The sequence below is a fragment of the Ziziphus jujuba genome, chromosome 8 (assembly GCF_031755915.1).
Source record: "Ziziphus jujuba cultivar Dongzao chromosome 8, ASM3175591v1".
Lineage (NCBI taxonomy): Eukaryota > Viridiplantae > Streptophyta > Magnoliopsida > Rosales > Rhamnaceae > Ziziphus > Ziziphus jujuba.
Window position 1 is genome coordinate 9,420,055 of NC_083386.1, and position 19,647 is coordinate 9,439,701.

Consider the following 19,647-nt stretch of genomic DNA (forward strand, 5'->3'; position numbering starts at 1 on the left):
GGCATTAGCTTGACTTTTTAAAAAGTATATTTTTTTTCAAAAATATTTTAGTAGCTGTTCAATTTTATTTTTTTTTCCTTCTACAATTGTCTATGAAAAAAATATATATAATTTCATAGACTTTTTAAATTAATAATTATTTTTAGATTAAATTTTTCCTTTTAATTATTTAAAATCTGTATAGAGTTATTGCATCTGTGCGTGCTAAACTCGCATAAATATTTAAGTTTTTTTTTCCCCCCCATCTGCTTCTTTCCTTGCATTTTCCTAGAAACCAAACGGCCGTACAGTTCCAATTTTGAACAAGTCTTAATAAGGAAAATCTCTTCTAACTGTCAATTAAAGCCCCCGTATTTTCTACTCGTTTTGTGAGCTTTATACGCTTGCATACAAACGAGGTCCTGTATTACCAAAAAACAAAATACAAAAGAGGTTTAGTGGAAAAATTTAATAACATTCTAACGATGATGTTAGAGGTACCAAATTTATTTATTAAATAATATGATAAAATTTAATTGATTTATTTTTAAATTTATTTATCTATTTAAATATTATTTTTTATATTTTAATTATATAAATATATTAATAAATAATATTTTAATATATTTTATCTGATAAATAAAATTTGATAACAATTTTAAGACCTATATTATTACTGATAATATTGCCCTCTTTATCAATTTTCTCTTATTGATTGTCGTAAGTTGTGGTTTAAAAAAAAATAAAAATAAAAAGTAAAAAGAGATTGTTGTAAGTTGTAAAAAAAAAATAAAAAATAAAAAAAATTCTTTTTTAATTTATAAAATCTAAAATGTGGGTTGTTTTGTTTTATAAGGTGTTTGGGTAATGGTTAAAATTTTTTTAAAAATTTTTTTTTATCCTCTTTGGATAATATTTAAAAAAAATTTATAAATTCTAATCGAAAATAAATTTTACAATGTAAAAAAATAATATAAAAAGTAAATTTTTAAAAAATATTTCATTTTAAAATTTTTTAAAAAATTAATTTTACATAGCTTTTTAAAATATAATTTTATTTTTTAATTTTAATATATAAATTTATTTAATTAATTATAAATTTTATTTTCTTCTATAATATATCAAATACTATAAAAAAAAATTCTAAAAATATTTATTCTTTTAAAATAAATTTCAAAAAATTAATTATTGAAAATCCATTTCTTCCTGTACTTTTTTTTTTACCAAACGAACCGAGATATATTAATCAAAGTGAGGTATTGTTTCATCACAAAGCTGAATTGACTAGCATCCTTCACTGTCACTTAGCACTATTCACATCAAACTGACTGTCCACGAGAAATATATATGTGTGTAAATATATATATATATATATATAATAAAACTTGATTCGACGAAATGGCTTAGCGTCTGTGGCCCAGCGCCACTATTTTGACTACAGTTACAGGGGGCATAGGGGACAACCAAAAAACAAAAAAAAAAAAAAACACAACTTGATCCATAAAGATTAATTAAAGTGGGATTTTTTTTCTCACAGAGTTGAATTTACTTGGCACACCTTTCCCATCAAACTGACCGTCCATGAGAAATATATGGTAAAATTTGATCCATAAAGATTAATTCAATTGGGTTTTTTTATCACAAAGTTCAATCAACATAGCACCTTTCCACATCAAACAGACTGTCCGTGAGAAATAATTTGATCCATATAGAACGCCAAGGTTATTGCCACGGGGAAGAAACGCTCCTTCCACGGCCATTAAATGATATTATATATATATATATATATATATTTTTTTTTAATCTTTGAGAGATATGTTATCATATCTAAATAAAATGGGTCTAATTCCTTATCTGAGAATTAGGGTATTAATAAGTATAGTTTATTTTTCAATAAAAGTTATTTCAATTTAAATTTTAAATTTTTGATCAGATAAAATATTTAGAATTGTAATTTTTTACCAACTCAACCAACACCCACTTGGTTAATTTTATCATTTTTAAAGCAATTAGAAAACGTTTATTTTTATTTTCATATTTGGCCCTTTGCTTTTGAACTTACTTTTTCCCCCAGCCATCTTAACCCTCTTGCGATTCTCAATGGCCTCTTCACTGTTCATGATGCAGCTTTTCCTCTTCAAGTAAGTTTTCTTCTTCTATACTCTTGTAGTGTCCCTTGGCCATGCTGTAAACCTCGGAATATAATCTATTTGTGCTTTCTAAAATCATTTAAGATATTTTTTTTTTTTGCTTTACATCAATATATTTTTTTAGCTTTACATCAATACTAAATTTTTTTAAAAATTTTTGGGTGAGTATATCAAATACTAAAAAGGAAAACAAATTGAAGATTAGATAATATTGCTTTCTTATTATGAAGTTTAGGTTTATTTTTATGTTTAAATCCATTCATTTGGTATAATTTGTACTACTCTCGATCATTATTTAATTAAGTAATGAAAAGGCTAAAAAAAGAAGATCAGGTTATTATTTATCTTTGTTTTCTAAAAAATAATTGTAATTTTATCACTTAAATTAGTGATTAGTAGGGGTTCATAATATATATATATATATATATATATATATATAATTGAGAATTACTCTTAATTGATAATTTGTTTTGAAAATGGACTAAACAAAATGTAAATATAGAATAAGCAATGTTATAGTTAGAATAATATTAGGGATATCAAATAAATTTATCACGATATGTATCAAATTATATTAAAATTTTATTGTTTTACACTTATCATTTTGTAGATATACTTATTTATAACTAGATTATATAAATATGTTAGACAATAAACTAGTGATACATGTTATTTGTTATATATATATTTGAGATTTCTAATATTACTCATTTTTATTCATACTATTTTACAAGTGAAAAAGAAAAATAATTTTGTTACGTTTATTTTGTCCTTATGATATTTATTTTATGTTGGAAAAACCTTTTTATTTTTTTAAATTTAATATTGTGTTAAATTGATTTTTATCACTTCCCATGGTATCATCCCTTAATATTTTTGTTTCTTTTTATCCATTAATACTTACTAAAATGGAGAATATATTAATAAGTGAATTTTATTAAGACAAAAATGATGTTATTTTAAAAATAAAAATAAAAATGAAATTTTATTAAAAAAAAGATGTTATTTAAAAAAAAATAAAAATGATTTTTTTGGCAAAAACGAAAGGTAACCATTCAGTCGTGACCTATTCAATAATTTATTTTATCGTATATTTAATGAAATGGTGGGTAGGATCGGGGGAAAAGAATTGAGACAAAAGGCAATATGGGAAATCAAAATATAATGTTTCTTAATTGCTTGAAAAGGGTAAAATTGATAGTTGATAATTGATAATTGATAAAAAGTAGCATTAAATTCCCGTGGAATGAGTGTTTATTCTGGTGGCAATAACCTAAGCCCCTGCCTAAAAACAAACAATGATTCTATATATATATATGCAGCATAATTTTCCAAGTCCTGCTTTCTTACCAAAACCGACGAGTACGCAAAAATAAGCCTATGCCCATTGAACTATTACCCCAAAAAAACCAAAAAGTATATGCCCATTGAACAAGGCAAAATAAAAATAAAAAATAAAAAATAAAAAAATCAAATTAAAGCCTCTAAAAACCTACCAAATCCATATATATATATATATATATACAGAGAGGGAGGGAGAGAGAGAGATAGAGAGAGAAAACAACCTCAAAACACCAACAAAATACAATACTACTTCACTTGAGCACAAAAATGAGAGCAAAGGTTTTTCCACTACTTTTGGAAGCTTGTTTTCTTTTCTTTTTTATGCTGTCACAAATAACAGAGTCCAAACCCATGCAGTTTGAGGCAACCCAGAAGCCTTGGAGTTTAAAGTTCGAAGCTATCCAAAAGGATCAAGATGCTAAAGATTGTCTGCTTCAGTGTGATTTCCATGGTGATGAATATTTCAATTCCTATAAATATGGTGGTAGAGGAGGCAACGAGACCAAAGGTGAAGGCTATGGAATTCTTGATCCTCTATATAGATTTGTTATGAAATTATTGGGGATTTGTTGGCAATGTAAATGGCTTATTTTTAATTTGATTTTTATATTGTAGCTATAAACAGAAAATTAAGTTTGTTTAGTCAAATATGCATCATGTTATTTATGTAAACGTTTTTTTTTTTTAATATATATATATATATATAATTTTGTTTTTTTTTTTTTTAGTTTCCCAAAATAAGTAGTATTTTGGTCACAAAACCTCGTATTTTTTTTGGAAATTCACACAGTTACACCTCAAATAAGATTGATCATGCCCATTATACTCTTAAAAAAAAATTTCAAACATTTTACATCCTAAACTAACCATAAACTTGCACAGTTAATCCTTTTCAAAATTTTTGTTAAAATGCTTAACGGAATTAACATGTGTGAAGCACATGAGATTCAATTAAGGGCTTTTGGTGTCTTTTTGCCCTTCACTCAAACAGGACTTCATGTTCAGTTAATCAATTACCAAACGATGGAAGAAAATATTGACTCCCGGAAACACAACTCCCTCCTCTTACAGGCTTTTCCTCTCCTGAGAGAGTGGTTATAATCTCTTAATCTCTAAACGGTTTGAATTTTCTCACATTAAATTTTATATATATATATATATATGTACGGTTTAATAATATTTTCTAATATATGAAAATGTAAGTTGGACATTTGTTTTATTTTTGTGCGTATGAAATATTTCACTTGATATTTTACAATAATTATTAATGATAATCTAAGTCTTAAGTTCAAGGTTTGATAAAAAAATCTCTCTTTCCAAATTTATATAAAATAAAAAAGGACATTTTGCAACATAAATTTAGGCTAAATCCTTTAAAATAAAAAAATAAAAAAGCCCATGACCTTGTCATAAAAGGGAAACTTTAATTTCACCGCCGGCCAAACAAATGCTATACATTTCTAATTTATAGTTATATGTTAATTTCAATTATACCTTTATATGAATTTACTAATAAAGGATTTATTAGAAGTGTTCAATTGATGTCTAGCGTAAATGGAAATTGTCTCTTGTGCATCACATTCACTAATAAAGGTGAAATAATATGGTTGTTTATTGGAGAAATACAGCAAATTCATAAAAAGAAAAGAATCAAATTTTGGTACTACTTATAACTCATTAAGTTTTGAGCTCCTTTAAAAACTGAACAACAACATTGGCAGTATTACGAGCAGCAAGGGATCCAAAGGTTTGAATTCCATTCTGCCCCGATTGTCCTCCTGCAAGGTCCGATAGCCCTCTAATTACGATCACCGGAAACCCGTTCGACACGCTTGTCTGCCATTAACCAATTAACAGTATAAATTCATCCCTCAGGGCTTCTTCTTTTTTTTTTCTTTTGGCAAAATGATCAATTTGGAGAATTAAGAATTCTATTAAGAAAATTTGATTTAACTTCCACATAATACCCAAACCAATGTGAAAAAATAATATGACCATATGCATATATATGTTTGAGATATTGAATAATAAAACGAAAAGAAAAAAAAAAAATTAGTAGTTTGCTAATGGATGGTCCTTGACCGAAAATATTTTAATTTTTTTTTTAAATAAAAAAGAAAAAAGAAAGAAAATGAGGAGAATATGTAGTAGACTTGCCATAACAACAGCAGCACTCTCCATGTCATTGGAAGAAATATGGAACGTGTTGAAAAGGTAATCTCTGTACGCTGCATTGTCGACAAAAATGTTGGCTGTTGCTCCCCTTAGCCCTACTACTACCTTTGGCTTCTCTGGTAGACACAAACTCGAATTCACACATCTTTCCAGCAGATTATCCATTCTCTGCTCATCCATCAATAAATAATCAACATTTCAATATTAATTTAAGAAATATGGGTTAAAAGAATTTAGCTATTAATATATAATTTTTACTTATGTATCACCAATATATAATTTTTATTTATATATCAGCGTCTAACTTATATCGGATGTCTGTCATCTAATTATATATAATTTAGAAAATATATTATATAATTTATATGTAATCAGATATTAAATGTCTAATATAAATTATGTAAGAGTGCTCAACAGAAAGTTTTTTATATATACATATATATATATATATATATATATGTCTGACCTCTAATTTGGAAGCAACTTGAAGCCATTGCTGATTAACGTGTATCCAGAACAATGGTTGAGAAACGTTTGGCTTCCCTGAAGCTGAGAAGAATTGTTCTTGCATATAGCCAATGCTTCCCAATAGGTTTTCTCCTCCTTTTGGGACATTGTAGGTTTCAATCTCCAAGTGAGCAACATCAGTAGAGTCCAAAGTCCCATTTGGGTTCTGTCAATAACATTCATATACATATAAATTTAATATATATATATATATATATATATAAGTACTGGTTATTTCACAAATCATTTTCGCCCTTAAATAGCTACATCTAAGGGCACATGATAAAGATGCATAGTTTTAAGGTCGTAAACATTGGATATACAGCTATTCCACGACCAAGCCGATATACATAGTTATCAAAAACTTTTATCAAATATTTTGATATGTAAAAGCCCCTATATAAAGAAGATGAAAGTTATGAATGAAGTTGTAAGATATATTACCACCCAATCCCAAAGGCCAGTGTCAGCTAACTGCTTGGGAATTGAAACATCTCCGATAGACATGGAGTTGTTGACATTTCCGGCGATACCAAAATGGACAATTCCGGCAACGTTAAACAAATCCACCATTTGTTGTGTTGCTGCAGCTGCGTTCACCTAATTAATTTCCAGCATAAATTCATTAATTAGTACCTTCAACCACAAATAGATCATGATCATAGCCTAGTCTAGTTTTAAAAAACAAAAAAATTTTTGTTTACAATGGACCAGAGTAATTTAATAAATAATCACCTACTAAATTTGCTTTGAAATTAATTTTTAGATAAACACTATATAAAAAACGGTTTAAAAAAATTAAATAATTTAAATTAAAAAAAAAACGCAGAGAAATTCACCATTCCAATGCCGCATCTCACATATATGACTTTCTTATCATGAACCTTTCCAATTTTGAATCGCCGACCTGCAAAATTAGTAATCCAATATTCCGGCATTAATTCTCTTAATTTAATTAGCCAACCTTCTTACTCCGAGGTTAAAAATAAATAAATAAATAAACATAAACATAGAGAATAGTTAGTTAATTAAATACCAGAGAGATCAACGAATGGGTGATTTGGATTAGGCTTAAAAGCACCATTACCAAAAAAAGCAGTTTCTTCAGGTGCATAAACAGTAATAAGACCAATATATGGTCCATTTCGATTAATTTGCTTGAGTATTTCATATTTTGATCTCCTGCTTGATGGCAATGAAGATGCATTAACAACTACCACCAAGGATATCAAAACCACAATGCTCAAACAATATTTTGCAAACTTTTCTGGATCCATGTTTGTATTATTGCACGAAGCTTAAACCAAACTAGTTCCACCATATGTCATATATATAATAATACAAGAGAAAATACTTTAGAATATATCTATACACACACATGAAAATTTACCCCCAAAAAAAAAATTAATAATAAAATAAAGAAAACCCACTGGTCAAAACTGACAGCTATGGCACAGACTTTAGCAAATGATTTATACTGCAGCATGATTATGATTGATTTATGCATGTCTCTTAAGGAGTCACATGTTGGATTATTTATTATTTAATAAGAAGATTAAGTAAATCTGCACATTAATGTATAGGAGAATATTATTCCATTATTATAACTTACTTTTTTTTTTTCTATAAATATATATATATATATATATATATGAATTAGAATATTACAGTTGTCAGATACATATATCCAAAATTGGGAGAACGTACAGAATTATGCAAGAACTCTCAACGTCCAATATCACACCGACAAAATAAGAGTCCTAATAATTTATTAGCGAATCTTATTTATCTTTCCAAATAATTGCTTAAATGTTATTAATAGCCAAAATATTCCCATAGAAATGTACTTTGCGTAATATTGTTCTAATTCGCTTTTTTTTAATTATTATTATGAATCGCGACACATTTATTAAACCAGGAGATAGGTCTTTTTTTTTTTTTTTTTCAAACAAAACCACAGGAGATAGGTTATTTGGTGAGCTTTTCAGATATTAAATAATAATACTTAAATTATGCCTTATGTTATTCAAAATTTTAATATAGGAAATATATTCCTTGCATAATAATAATAATTATAAAGGAAATATATGTTGCCTATATTAATGTGAAACCATGCTTTCCACATGATACGGTACCAATTATAGTTGGAAAATTTTAATTATTTTACTAATCCCCAACACTTTGCACATGGTCTGGGATAAATTATTTGGCAACAAGTATATGCCAAATATGTAATTAAAATATGCAAAATGCCTGCCATCTTTATAATTTCCACGTGAATTGTTTTTTTTCTTTTTTCATACTTTTTGAAATCCATATCTTAAACACAATGACATTTATGCCCTTTGACTGTTTAAATCAACAGTCAGTGACCAACTGGCATCGACGTACATACTCTATTTAGATGAATAAGACATAATATATTTAGGTCATACTCAGAAGAGATGATCAATGAAGTTATAATTCTTTAGTGTTTTTTCCTTTTTTTTTTTTTTTACTAACTCAAAATTATAACCTTTAGTTTATCCTTGGTATATATATTATATAGTAATTGTATATCCGTCTTTCATCACATTTTTTACTAACACGAAATGTTTTTAAATCTTCCCAAATTATAAAAAAAAAATGTTTTTAAATTACTTGCCAAATTTTAATGCCAAAATTGGTATATCGTAAATTTTTATTCTCCAATCTCCACATAAAGGTACAATTTGTAAGCAGCAAACCATCTGATATCAAAGAAAATCAAATATATATATATATATATATATATATATATATATCCTAGGTTTAATTTAATTGCTTCAAAAACTGAAGCACAGCTTTGGCAGCATTACGAGCTGCAAGAGGTCCAAAGGTTTTAATTGCATTTTGCCCTGATTGTCCCCCAGCTTTGTCTGATAGCCCTCGAATAACAATCACTGGAATCCCGTTTGACACACTCGTCTGCCCAAACCAAACACTATTTTGTCACCAAGTTTTGCAAATCAAGATTATTAACTAATGATATTTTTCAACTTTGGAGTAAAGTTCTTTTAACAACACCCTATATATATATATATATATATCTTAGACATCCTATGATAAAATCACTATTTTTTTTTTTTTTGTTTGAGCAAAAATCCAAACTTCAAATACCTAAAACAATCTAATACAAACTAATAAAATAATAAAATATTATCGTATCATTTCTGAATGTATTTAACATTTATTTATGTTAGTTTTTATTTTCGTTAATAAATTAGAATGTGAAATTTTAACAGTATGTATATCTAATCTAGAATCTAAAATTATTAACAATGATCAATGTCACCTGTACTGTTCCAAATGGACATTAAAATTCAAAATTAGAAAGGAAAGAAAAAATATGAAGGGTGAGGAGAACTTGCCATTACAACTGCAGCACTCTCCATGTCTGTGGATGCAACATGGAAGGAATGGAAAAGGAAGTCCCTATAAGCTGCATTGTCCACAAATATATTTGCTGTTGTGCCTCTTAGCCCAACAACTAGCTTGGGCTTTTTAGGCAGACACAAACTCTTATTTATGCATTGTTCCAATTCCATTCTCTGAAAACATCCACAAAAATTAATGAAAGAGAATTTGCATTATATATGTGGATTTCAAACTTCATAGTAAGAATATTATAATCTGTATGAATTTAAGACTGACCTCCAGTTTGGTAGCAACATGAAGCCACTCCTGATTAACCTCTAACCAAAACAATGGCCTAGCAATGTTTGGTTCTCCAGAAACTGAGAAAAACTCCTCATGAATATACCGAATTTGTCCCAAGATGTTGTGTCCCCCTTTTGGTACATTATATGTTTCAAAATCCAAGTGAGCAACAGTGTCATTGCTGTCCAATGTTCCATTTTGGTTCTGACAGCAAGATTCATTTAAAAAACATTTATAAATATATATATATATATATATACATATATGATTTTTGATCTATTAAGAATATTCTCCTATTTTGTAATTGCACGATTAAGACCTTTTTTCTTCTTATTTTCAAAATAATTGGACGATTAAGATTTAAAAATTCAATTATTTAAATGACAATTTATTAACACTTAGTCATTATAGTTTATATTAATTATATAAGATGGATGAATGTTTCCAATACGTTAATAATAGAAATGTATATACATAACATAATCAATTGGGTTGATATAAGATCCACATTATATCTATATATATATATATATATGATTGTTCCAAAATATAACTATCAAATTAGAAATCCGTCACAAAATCTGGACTTAGACTTGAAAAAAATGAAGTAAATCTTATATGAGTGTATATATATTATAAATATGAAGATTATATATTTATACCACCCAATCCCAAATCCCAGTGTGAGCAAACTGCTTGGGAATAGTAATATCTCCAATAGACATAGAGGCGTTGATATTGCCAGCAATGCCAAAATGGATAATTCCCACAATCTCAAACAGATCCACCATTTGCTGTGTTGCAGCTGCAGCATTCACCTGAATATTGAAAAACTTTTAATTTCCTAAATTAATTAGCTCTTGTTTGATTATCTATTTTAATTTCTAGCTACTTATTTTATTTTATTTTATTTTTGTTTTTGCTTTGAATTTTTCTAGCTCTAATAATTTCTTTCTTGCCGTTAAAATTAGGGACATATAAAAATAAGTAATAAAATTGAGAAAGAAGAATTCACCATTCCAACCCCACATCTCACATAGATGACTTTTTTATCATGTACCTTCCCTATTCGGAACCTCCTGCCTGCAAAATCCACCACCATTCTTTTCAAATCCAAATATTAATTTCTTAAAATATACAAAGTGAAAGATTCGAACTCAAAAAAATTTGTATTTTTTTTCAAAGGTCAAAGGACTCAAAATTATTATAAAAAAAAAAAACTAATAATTTTATCAATAAACTGTCTTCAAAAAAGATAAGATTTGATTTGTTGGAAAAAAAAAAAAATTTCTCACTCATATTAAGTGATAAGTGCTTAAAGTATCTACCTTAGCATGGTTTCTGACATAAAACGAAAACAAAAAAAGAATAAATAACGAGAAAACTAGAGGAATTACCTGATAAATCCAAGGAAGAGTGAATAGGACTAGGCTTAAAAGCCCCAGTACCAAAAAAGGCAGTTTCTTCTGGTGGAAAAACTGTAATAAGGCCAATATATGGTCCTTTGCTATTTACTTGTTTGAGTACCTCATTTCTCCATTTCCTGCTTGATCCTTCTGCATATGCATAGACAACTAGCAAGGACATCCAAGCCGCCATGCTCAAACATTTTCCAAACTTTTCTAAACCCATGCTTGCCCTCACTAAATTAAGCAATCATGTTAAATATTATATATATATATATATATATAGAATATTTGTACGGTCAGGACTGTGCTGACATTTTCCCATGAGGATAATGTTCTTATATTGGCTGACCGTTCGATTACAATGAACAGTCCAGATTAAAAACACCATTTTCCTCCCATCTCCCATTCAAGCAAGTACCGGAGAAATGTTCTTACTAAATTCTCTTTAATGTGAAACTTTTTAACTATAGTCATCACATTTAACTCAAAAAGACATATTGTTCTGGTGTATTATCATGTTTAATTTCTTTATTATCTCTCTCTTATTCATCTTTTTTTTTTTTTTTGACAATTTTATATTACCTTTTGAATAATCTCATGGCATTACAATTTTGTTAAATCCATTTTCAAAAACTTGGTATTCATTGAAAAAAAATTGATTTCGATTTTGGGATTATATATAATCTAGAGCCCTAAAAAATGCTACCCGCACTGAAAATAAAGGCTTTTAGCCATAAAGAATGCTATCACTAAAAGTCTGAGCCGTGATAAAGTTGGTCACCACTAATATCTATTACCCCCTATGACCAAGATAATATTTAGTCACAAACTATTTACTTGTAAGTAGAATCAAACATTTCTTAAACTACAAGTAGTGGTATCATGCAAATGAGAACAACCCCTGCGGCAAATTGAGGAGGATTACAGTACTTGCAGAGTACGTACTCCCACGCACACTTATAAAAACTTAAAGAGAATCCACATATTGCCACTTTGTTGCGAATGTGGAGGTACATATTCAAGAAGTACTATAGAACTTTTCTTTTTCCATGGGCATGTTTTGGGGAAGAGGGATTTGCAACTTAAGGAAAGCTGAATCAGCAACTCCAACCTCTTTCATTAAATAAATAATTGTTGGGGGTCATCGATTTTGTTTTTTAAGAATCCCCACTTTGCTCTACAATATAATTAAATATCCAAAGAATTGTGTTATCAAAACAAAATGAGCAGATTTCACCGGTTCTGAAGCCCCTCTATTGCTTTCTTCCACTGCCAAGCTCTTTGTTTTCCATCCTCAAATGTTAATACCTTTTTTGGCTGAATCATGAAAAATAATTCGATGTCAGCGTAAAGAAATTCAAGCTCGGAATGACAGAATTTTGAACCCGAATATCATCAGAACACTGCAAACACGCTTCAACATTGTAATGTCATAACGCACAGACGTCTAGAGGACGGAATAGCGAATTTTAGTGGGAAATATAAGATTTAAGAGTTTATTTGTTTTAGAAGAAAATGATGACAGGAAGGAGTACCGTGCAAATCTTGAAATTCGAAGGGCTTGTGACTTGGATGTTGAGGTCATTAGGATTGTCAGACCATATTATATTTCCCTTCACTATAAGCTTTGCAGGGTCCACATAAATTAATTTAGGCTTGTTGGTGAGTATGAGCTGCACCTTCTTGCTTGTTATTTTCTGAATTTTCTTCACCATCGATATCATAAGGACTGATTCACCAGGCTCAAGGAACTGCTGCCTATTAGAATGGTAAAATTCAGAGGAAAAATGTCAAAGGCCATATCCTTTAAACTCTTTTAGGATTCAGCAACTACAGAATCAAAGAAAGAAAAAGAAAACAAACAAAATGCTTTAAAAGGAGTATTGAACAAAAGTGCTGGAAATTGCTAATTGAATCTAATTTCATCTATAACGATGGATAACCTACTTAAGATCAAAACCAACCATCTTCCTAAACGAATATGTTAATGTCTTGGACGGTACCAAAGATTAGGTCGAAAAATGGGTCATACTAGGTGAAGCAAGCAAAGGGTGGTGAAGTAATACCATTTGGAATCAAAGGAATCAATGGAAGCAAGCCTGGTAATGTGACCAGATGCATCAGAGGACGACGTGGCAGCATTATTACCCTCACTCTGTCTTACTGCACAGTCTCCTATGTGCGAGGGATTCCATGTAGAATCATGACTATCATCTCGCTCACCTGATTGAGACTGAGAGATAATAAGAGGATAAATTTAGAAAACATCTAGAATTATTCTTAACTGAGATAAGTAAGGATGCGGAAGAAATTATATTTCTCTGCAGCAGTAGCCTAAAGGACAATAACAGGCATACCCCTGACTCCAGAGCGAGTTTCGGAGGACTTTGCGTTCTCAAATTTTTCCAGTCAATTCCATTAAAGAACGGATGCATCTTGAGTGCAGCATAACCACCAGGTCCAGCGCCTGGTCTTCTGATGGGATCTAAATCCTGCACCAGTTGCATCGCAGAGGTAAAACTTCAAGTACAAACTTCTTAAAACAAAACAAGTACAATATTCTACCCTATCTCAACTAAATGACAAGAGAAAACAATTATAACTATAACGAAACAACTAACTCCCCAACATTTGTCCCCAAAAAACTTTTATAATCGAACATTCTTCAAAATGGGAACTCCATGCTTTGTCTAGTTGGCATTAACCAAAACTGGGGTTTCTACTTATAAGAGGTGCTCCAATGAAGAGCCATCAACAGTTCTCTGTCTCTGTCTCTTTCCTCCCCTCCCCCCCTCTCCCTTCTCTCTCTTTCCAATCACAAAATGCTGGTGCCAGCAGAGAAAAAGAGATTTGGCTCTTTCTTCCTAAATGTTGAAGTGAACAAAAGCATATGCCTCAAGTCCGCATAGCACATAATTTTATAAAGGAATCTAATACTCTTTCATATGTATTTAATACTTCATACATCCAGAATTCTAGAGGAAACTTTCAAATAACAAAACTTGATAGTTAGTTTCTAAACATGTACTCTATATACCTCAGAAGTTAAGACAACCATTCTGGTTTAGAGATCAAACATAAGGAAATAAAAAAGATAGGAAAGTTATATGGTATAAGATTTGAATAGCTTCAAAATTAAAATTTAACTTAAATATTTCATTAAACAAATAAAATCACCATGAGAATTTCTTGTTCTAGTCACTCCCTATCCCTGCCCTGTCTTATACTAATTTTTTTTTCTCTTTTTTTTTTTTTAAGAATTGACACATTGGCATAACCTTATGCACCTTTAAATCCACTATGCAACATAAAATTGTTTGGTACCTAATAACAGTTATATTTGCTAAAACCTACATTTTTATCTTTCAATTTCTCCACCAAGAAACAATAGCAAAGTTGTGTTTTCAGTTAACACACCATTTAATCGGAACAGAATTCAAGTCGAAGATGGATATTATGAAGTTCATAAGTGTACTACCACCTAAAGGTTCACTTAAGCTTAAGGTCATAACTTACCAACAACCGGTCAATGAGGTCTCTAGCTTCTGGTGAAAAATAATCTGGAAACCTGATATCCCGAGCTATAATTCTTTGGAAAATAAGCCATTCACTTGCATCTTTGAAAGGAGAAGTTCCTGAAAGCATTTGATACAAGGTACAGCCAAGTGCCCAGATGTCATTTCTGTTTCAATATATTCAAGAGAAAAGAAAAGTGTTATCCTACATAGAGAATATATTACTAACAACAAACAAGATGAAGAACATTAACCAACTACTTGCTCAAAATATAGATATTGGCAAAAGTATCCACAGGTATTAAATTAAGTACTCATTTTCTAGAAACATTAAATGAAAATTTAATGTATAAAAAAATAAAAATAAAGACTCGTACCCAAAAGTTGCAGGAGAAGAATTCAAGACTTCCGGAGGAACATATGCGGCAGTTCCAACAAATGTGCAGGCTTTGTCATCTAGATGCAGCAAAATGATAACAGTTTCAACATATTATTAAAATGATTGAAATAGATTCACATTGTCTACATGATAAGATTATGAATATACCTGATGCTGCATTCGGAAGAACTGTAATTCGACTATCTTGCATAGGCTTCACACTCCCAAAATCAGCAATTTTGATATGGCCATCTGAAGTAAGTAGCAGGTTCTCGGGCTGCGATTTAAGGATCTTTTAGTATGTTTCAAATACCATTGAAATTGGGGAAGCATGTTGGAAATGTACCTTTATATCTCGATGTATCAATCCCATACCATGTATATATTCAAGTGCATCTACAACTTCTGCAGCATAGAAGCGAGCTTCATCTTCAGGTAAACGAGTTTTCTGCACATGGTTAATAAAATAGTGGGTATGGCAAAATAAATAACAATGCAGCACATATACTGGAGGGCCAGATGCATACTAATTTTAAAATACCATAATTTTTTATGAACTAAAAAGTAATCAGTAACTTCATTTTCCTGCAAGTAACATGTTTGGCCATGTAATAAAAAATTCTGCAGAATAATGCACATAGGTCTTTAAAATTTTCAAAATCAATTATTAGTAGTAATGCAATAGAACTCGATTAATATCAGGGAGCATACAGCCAAAACTACAAGAACAACATCCTTAATGAAGGCTTTTCAGAGTCTAGAAATAAGTGTATAATAGTTTATTAGTAGACTAGCATCTATTTACAGCTTATACCAAGCACTCATACCCTAAATATCACCAATTAAGAATATTTAGGAAAGCTTTTCCTAGTCGGTCCAGTCTCAAGTAGGGCACCAAATAACATAAATAAAATAAATTAAAACTCATCTTCACTTAATTTACTGACGAGCAAACTATATGACAAGAAGGAAACCAAACCTATACCATATTAGTTGACATCTCATTTGAGTATTCAAAATCACCTGATCCAAATCAGATATTTATTAAAAGTAGCTCGAAAAAAGTTCAGGTCAGAAATAACACAATGACATTAAGCACATATGCTATGAACCACTGGTTTCCTTTGGAGGTAGGGGGCTTCAACTTACCCTGGTTATTTGGTCGAAAAGTTCTCCACCCTCACAGGATTCAAGTGCCATGTCTTCATAAAACAACAAAGAGATCAATCCCAGATGAGAATCACAGCCAATAAAACAATGAGGCAACAAAAATAATAAAATTAAGGAACGGTAAAGCACAAAGAAGTGATAGAAACTAAAGCAAGCCTAGAAGCTATGAACTTCTAATAGGCCACAACCAAGAATACCTACATAGTGAAAAGGTATCCTGGAATGTAAAAAATAGCCGAACAATGCCTGGATGATCCAACTGATCAAGGACAATACGTTCCAACTTCACATATGCAGTCTTATTTTCTTTAGTGATAAATTTTTTATCCATGATCTTCAATGCATAAACAGTTCCTGTGTCCTTTTTCTTTGCCCTCACAACCTGGAGAAAGATTAATTGGAAACGACAGGCAGATAAGAATTCCATGATGAAGCTAAATAAATAGTCCAATGACATCATAGGCTACAACACATATAGTTCCATTGTTGAATTATATCTTTAAAAACATCCATAAAACCGCAATAATCACAGAATCATTACCGTACTAAAATTCCCTTAATTAATTTTACATGTCTATCTCATATCATTTTCAAGAGACAGCAGTAACAAAACCACAGAAAGAAGAGGAGTGAGAGAGTGAGAGACAAACTGAAGCCATGCAAATAAGCTGAGAAAGACAAACTACCTCAAATTAGAGAAACCACACAACCACAAAAGCAAGATGAGGACAGCTGAATTTTCAGGGGGCTATGATAACAACAAAAGAAACAGATGTTATCCATTTAACAAAACAAAGCAAGGCGCTGAATTTTCATGCGGCACAATGCACAAGTAATTGTCCAGAAAAAGAAATAGATTTTAGTCATTTTGAACTACATGCCAATAAACTGAAAAACTCAGAATATGATGCAGTTTCAATTTTCGTATTACTCAAACCAGCAAAGTTAGGCTCTGGCAATTTCAAAAGTTTATACCATCCAAACATTCCATGAGTGCACCAACTACCGGGAAGGGGGAAAAAAAAAAAATTTTGATTACTAGAAAGTCACAAAACTTGTAGCAGTTTTCACTCAACTCATATGTAGGCATCACCTCTTCACAGTTACTTTAGATTACTGAATTTTGATTGGCAAAAATATATTATTTTTAAAAAATTTAAAACTTTGATATCTTGGACCTGGAAAACAAAATCTAACACCTAAAATTACACCACGCCTCCAAAACAAGATTCAATATTTCACTCATATCTTTTTGCTTGTCTCAAATTTTGAGCTTCCATTTCGACAAAATACCAATAATGGCATATCCTCATTTGTTGACCAATTTTATTAATAAATATTAGTTACAATTCAAAAGCTCCCATCGAACTAGATGGACATATACCGTCAGCATTCAGAGCCGAACATGTTTAATAATTCATAATAAGCAATGATCAACATGAAACACTTAAAAGCCTATTAATTTGCATACAGAAAATAATAATAATAATAATAGTAAGTTATTTATGATATAAAATAACACCAGATAGATTTCCAAAGCAAATCACATGGTTGAAACAAACTACCAGCCTCCACAAGCAACGTATTTTCTAAAATAAAAAATTAAAAAAGAGAGACAAACTAAATAAAACCCAGTGAGCAAAAAACAAAATAAAACAAATTTAAAACATCAAAGAGGCACTATAAAAAGAATAAATAAATAAAAAAGAAAAGAAAGAAAAGCACAGACCTTTGAATAGGAACCAACGCCATAGATCTTTCCCAAATCAAAGTCCTGAATGGTAAATTGTTCCTGGGGAGCTCGAAAAGCGAAGCTTTTGGATCTCTGAACGTTGCCACCATTAGAAGAATTCCCCTGAATCTTCAACCTAGCATCAAAATCCTTCTCCATTGCCAACATCGCTCTCTGTGAAAATTCCTCTACATTCTACCACCCCATTTCAGTCTCTAAAAACTCATTTCCCTTTCTCTTTATATTTCTGAAAAATACGAGAAAAAAAGCCTTGGGAAGAGAGGTAAGAGCATGAAATTGGATCAGAAGGTGTTTGCTCTATACGGGTATCTCTCTTCCATACCCACTTCTCAAAAAAATTAAAAAAAAAAAAAAAAAAAAGGAAAAAGGTGAAAGATTGGATTCCCTTGTTGTGTATATGGGTATGTGTGTAATCTGAGAAGGTGAGCAGCTTTAGCTCTGGTTTTGAAATTCCAAAACCCTAGAAAGGAGAGAAAGAGAGAGAGAGAGATATTGGATTATGGAAATTTGGCTGTTGGGGAAGAGAGAGAAGCAGAAGAGAGAGAGAGAGAGAGACTGTGAAATTATTTCCCAAAAAAATTCAAAAAAAATAATTTTATGGATGGAGGAGAGGGATATATGGGGATTGAAGAGAAGAAAGAGTAGCACATGGAATTGAATGATGGAGATCATTCAATTTTTTTTTTTTTTTTTTTCATTCATTCCCATTCCATAGCCAATTCAAACCCACCTCTCTATTTTCTCTCTCTGCCAGCATTTTCTCTCTCTAGTTTTTACACCTAAAAAAGGAAATGAACACAATGTTGATGTTGATGCTGGTTATGAATGGGAAAAATAAAATTAAATTAAAATCAAAATTAAGAATTAAAAACTAAAAAGCTTTCCTTTCTTCACCACCACATCTCATATGAGAGGAAATAAAAAATAAAATAAATACAACTCCACTTACACTTCTTGGAAATATTTATTTTCAAGGTGTGCAAATCTTCTCTTCCTTTATTTTGGGAAACATTATTTTTTTTTAGTACACTAATTTGATTTCTTTCAAGATTTTTTGTTCGAACACTTTTTTTTTTTTTTCTCTTTTTTCACTTTGTGGATGGTAAAGTTACATTAACATCTTATAGAGTTGTACAAGACAATGATATCATTCCTACTTCAAATTCCTTCTTCTTCAGTATAAAAGGAAAAAAAACATCTATATTTGATTTGTCAGTTTTTACCAATGTATGTTTAAAATTTTCAAAATTATCAAAATGTCAATTAACATTTTATTTTATTGTAATGTTACCTTCTTCTTTTTTTTTTTTTCCCCCCTACTTACACTTTTTCAATTTTTATGTATTTTTCTTTTTCACATATAAATCGAGTGTGTGAAATTATCAATTATTGCTACTATTTAATTGATTGTATTTCGATGGAAATGTGATAGTGTAGATTTACGAGTAAAATTTTAATACATTTGTATATACAATAATTTTTTTTTTATGAAAATGCTAAATTAAAAATATCATGTAGATTCGAATCTACCATTTCTAGATGATTTCATTTATTTTAGTTTTACTTCTTCTTTTTTTCTTTTTTGTTA

At 30.0% G+C, this 19,647-nt stretch overlaps 3 protein-coding genes and 1 long non-coding RNA gene across 5 annotated transcripts; 1 reads left to right on the forward strand and 3 right to left on the reverse strand.

Annotated features, from left to right (window-relative positions):
• The first annotated feature begins 1,836 nt into the window (after positions 1–1,836).
• Positions 1,837–4,145, forward strand: LOC132805141 (uncharacterized). The gene is made up of 2 exons (XR_009640512.1): positions 1,837–2,120; positions 3,831–4,145. It is a non-coding gene; the product is annotated as an uncharacterized LOC132805141 (long non-coding RNA).
• Positions 4,146–5,017: 872 nt separating this feature from the next.
• LOC107408984 (bark storage protein A) lies at positions 5,018–7,500 on the reverse strand. The gene is made up of 6 exons (XM_060819666.1): positions 7,192–7,500; positions 6,995–7,062; positions 6,600–6,755; positions 6,115–6,321; positions 5,631–5,816; positions 5,018–5,309 (listed from the first exon to the last, which is right to left on the reverse strand). Exons 1-6 carry the CDS (start codon positions 7,430–7,432, stop codon positions 5,151–5,153), a joined length of 1,017 nt encoding a protein of 338 aa, XP_060675649.1. The 5' UTR covers positions 7,433–7,500; the 3' UTR covers positions 5,018–5,150.
• A 1,303-nt stretch (positions 7,501–8,803) lies between these two features.
• Positions 8,804–11,495, reverse strand: LOC107413088 (bark storage protein A). Of its 2 annotated transcripts, XM_016020953.4 has the most exons (6): positions 11,231–11,493; positions 10,849–10,916; positions 10,496–10,651; positions 9,828–10,037; positions 9,545–9,724; positions 8,804–9,101 (listed from the first exon to the last, which is right to left on the reverse strand). In XM_016020953.4, exons 1-6 carry the CDS (start codon positions 11,463–11,465, stop codon positions 8,946–8,948), a joined length of 1,005 nt encoding a protein of 334 aa, XP_015876439.1. In that variant the 5' UTR covers positions 11,466–11,493; the 3' UTR covers positions 8,804–8,945. The 2 variants fall into 2 exon arrangements, with proteins under 2 accessions (XP_015876439.1, XP_015876440.1); XM_016020954.4 differs by lacking the exon at positions 10,496–10,651 and having other exon boundaries at positions 11,231–11,495.
• Positions 11,496–12,329: 834 nt separating this feature from the next.
• On the reverse strand, positions 12,330–18,908 carry LOC107413089 (3-phosphoinositide-dependent protein kinase 1). The gene is made up of 11 exons (XM_048470076.2): positions 18,036–18,908; positions 16,508–16,688; positions 16,286–16,338; positions 15,483–15,584; positions 15,305–15,413; positions 15,135–15,213; positions 14,759–14,924; positions 13,600–13,734; positions 13,309–13,475; positions 12,778–13,000; positions 12,330–12,559 (listed from the first exon to the last, which is right to left on the reverse strand). The coding sequence occupies exons 1-11, from the start codon at positions 18,204–18,206 to the stop codon at positions 12,476–12,478; spliced, it is 1,470 nt and encodes a 489-aa protein (XP_048326033.1). The 5' UTR covers positions 18,207–18,908; the 3' UTR covers positions 12,330–12,475.
• Positions 18,909–19,647: the final 739 nt, after the last annotated feature.

Excerpts from the sequence above, each read along its gene's own strand:
- LOC107413088 (XM_016020953.4), bottom strand. The coding sequence starts at position 11,465 with ATGGGTTTAGAAAAGTTTGGAAAATGTTTGAGCATGGCGGCTTGGATG. Across the intron at positions 10,917-11,230 it reads CTCTTCCTTGGATTTATCAG|GCAGGAGGTTCCGAATAGGG; the intron begins GTAATTCCTCTA and ends TGGATTTTGCAG. Across the intron at positions 9,102-9,544 it reads AGAGTGCTGCAGTTGTAATG|ACGAGTGTGTCAAACGGGAT; the intron begins GCAAGTTCTCCT and ends TGGTTTGGGCAG.
- LOC107408984 (XM_060819666.1), bottom strand. The coding sequence starts at position 7,432 with ATGGATCCAGAAAAGTTTGCAAAATATTGTTTGAGCATTGTGGTTTTG. Across the intron at positions 7,063-7,191 it reads CCCATTCGTTGATCTCTCTG|GTCGGCGATTCAAAATTGGA; the intron begins GTATTTAATTAA and ends CTAATTTTGCAG. Across the intron at positions 6,322-6,599 it reads CTGGCCTTTGGGATTGGGTG|AACCCAAATGGGACTTTGGA; the intron begins GTAATATATCTT and ends TGTTATTGACAG.
- LOC107413089 (XM_048470076.2), bottom strand. The coding sequence starts at position 18,206 with ATGTTGGCAATGGAGAAGGATTTTGATGCTAGGTTGAAGATTCAGGGG. Across the intron at positions 15,585-16,285 it reads TTTTCGACCAAATAACCAGG|AAAACTCGTTTACCTGAAGA; the intron begins GTAAGTTGAAGC and ends AACCATGTGCAG. Across the intron at positions 13,735-14,758 it reads ACCTCATTGACCGGTTGTTG|GATTTAGATCCCATCAGAAG; the intron begins GTAAGTTATGAC and ends CAACTGGTGCAG.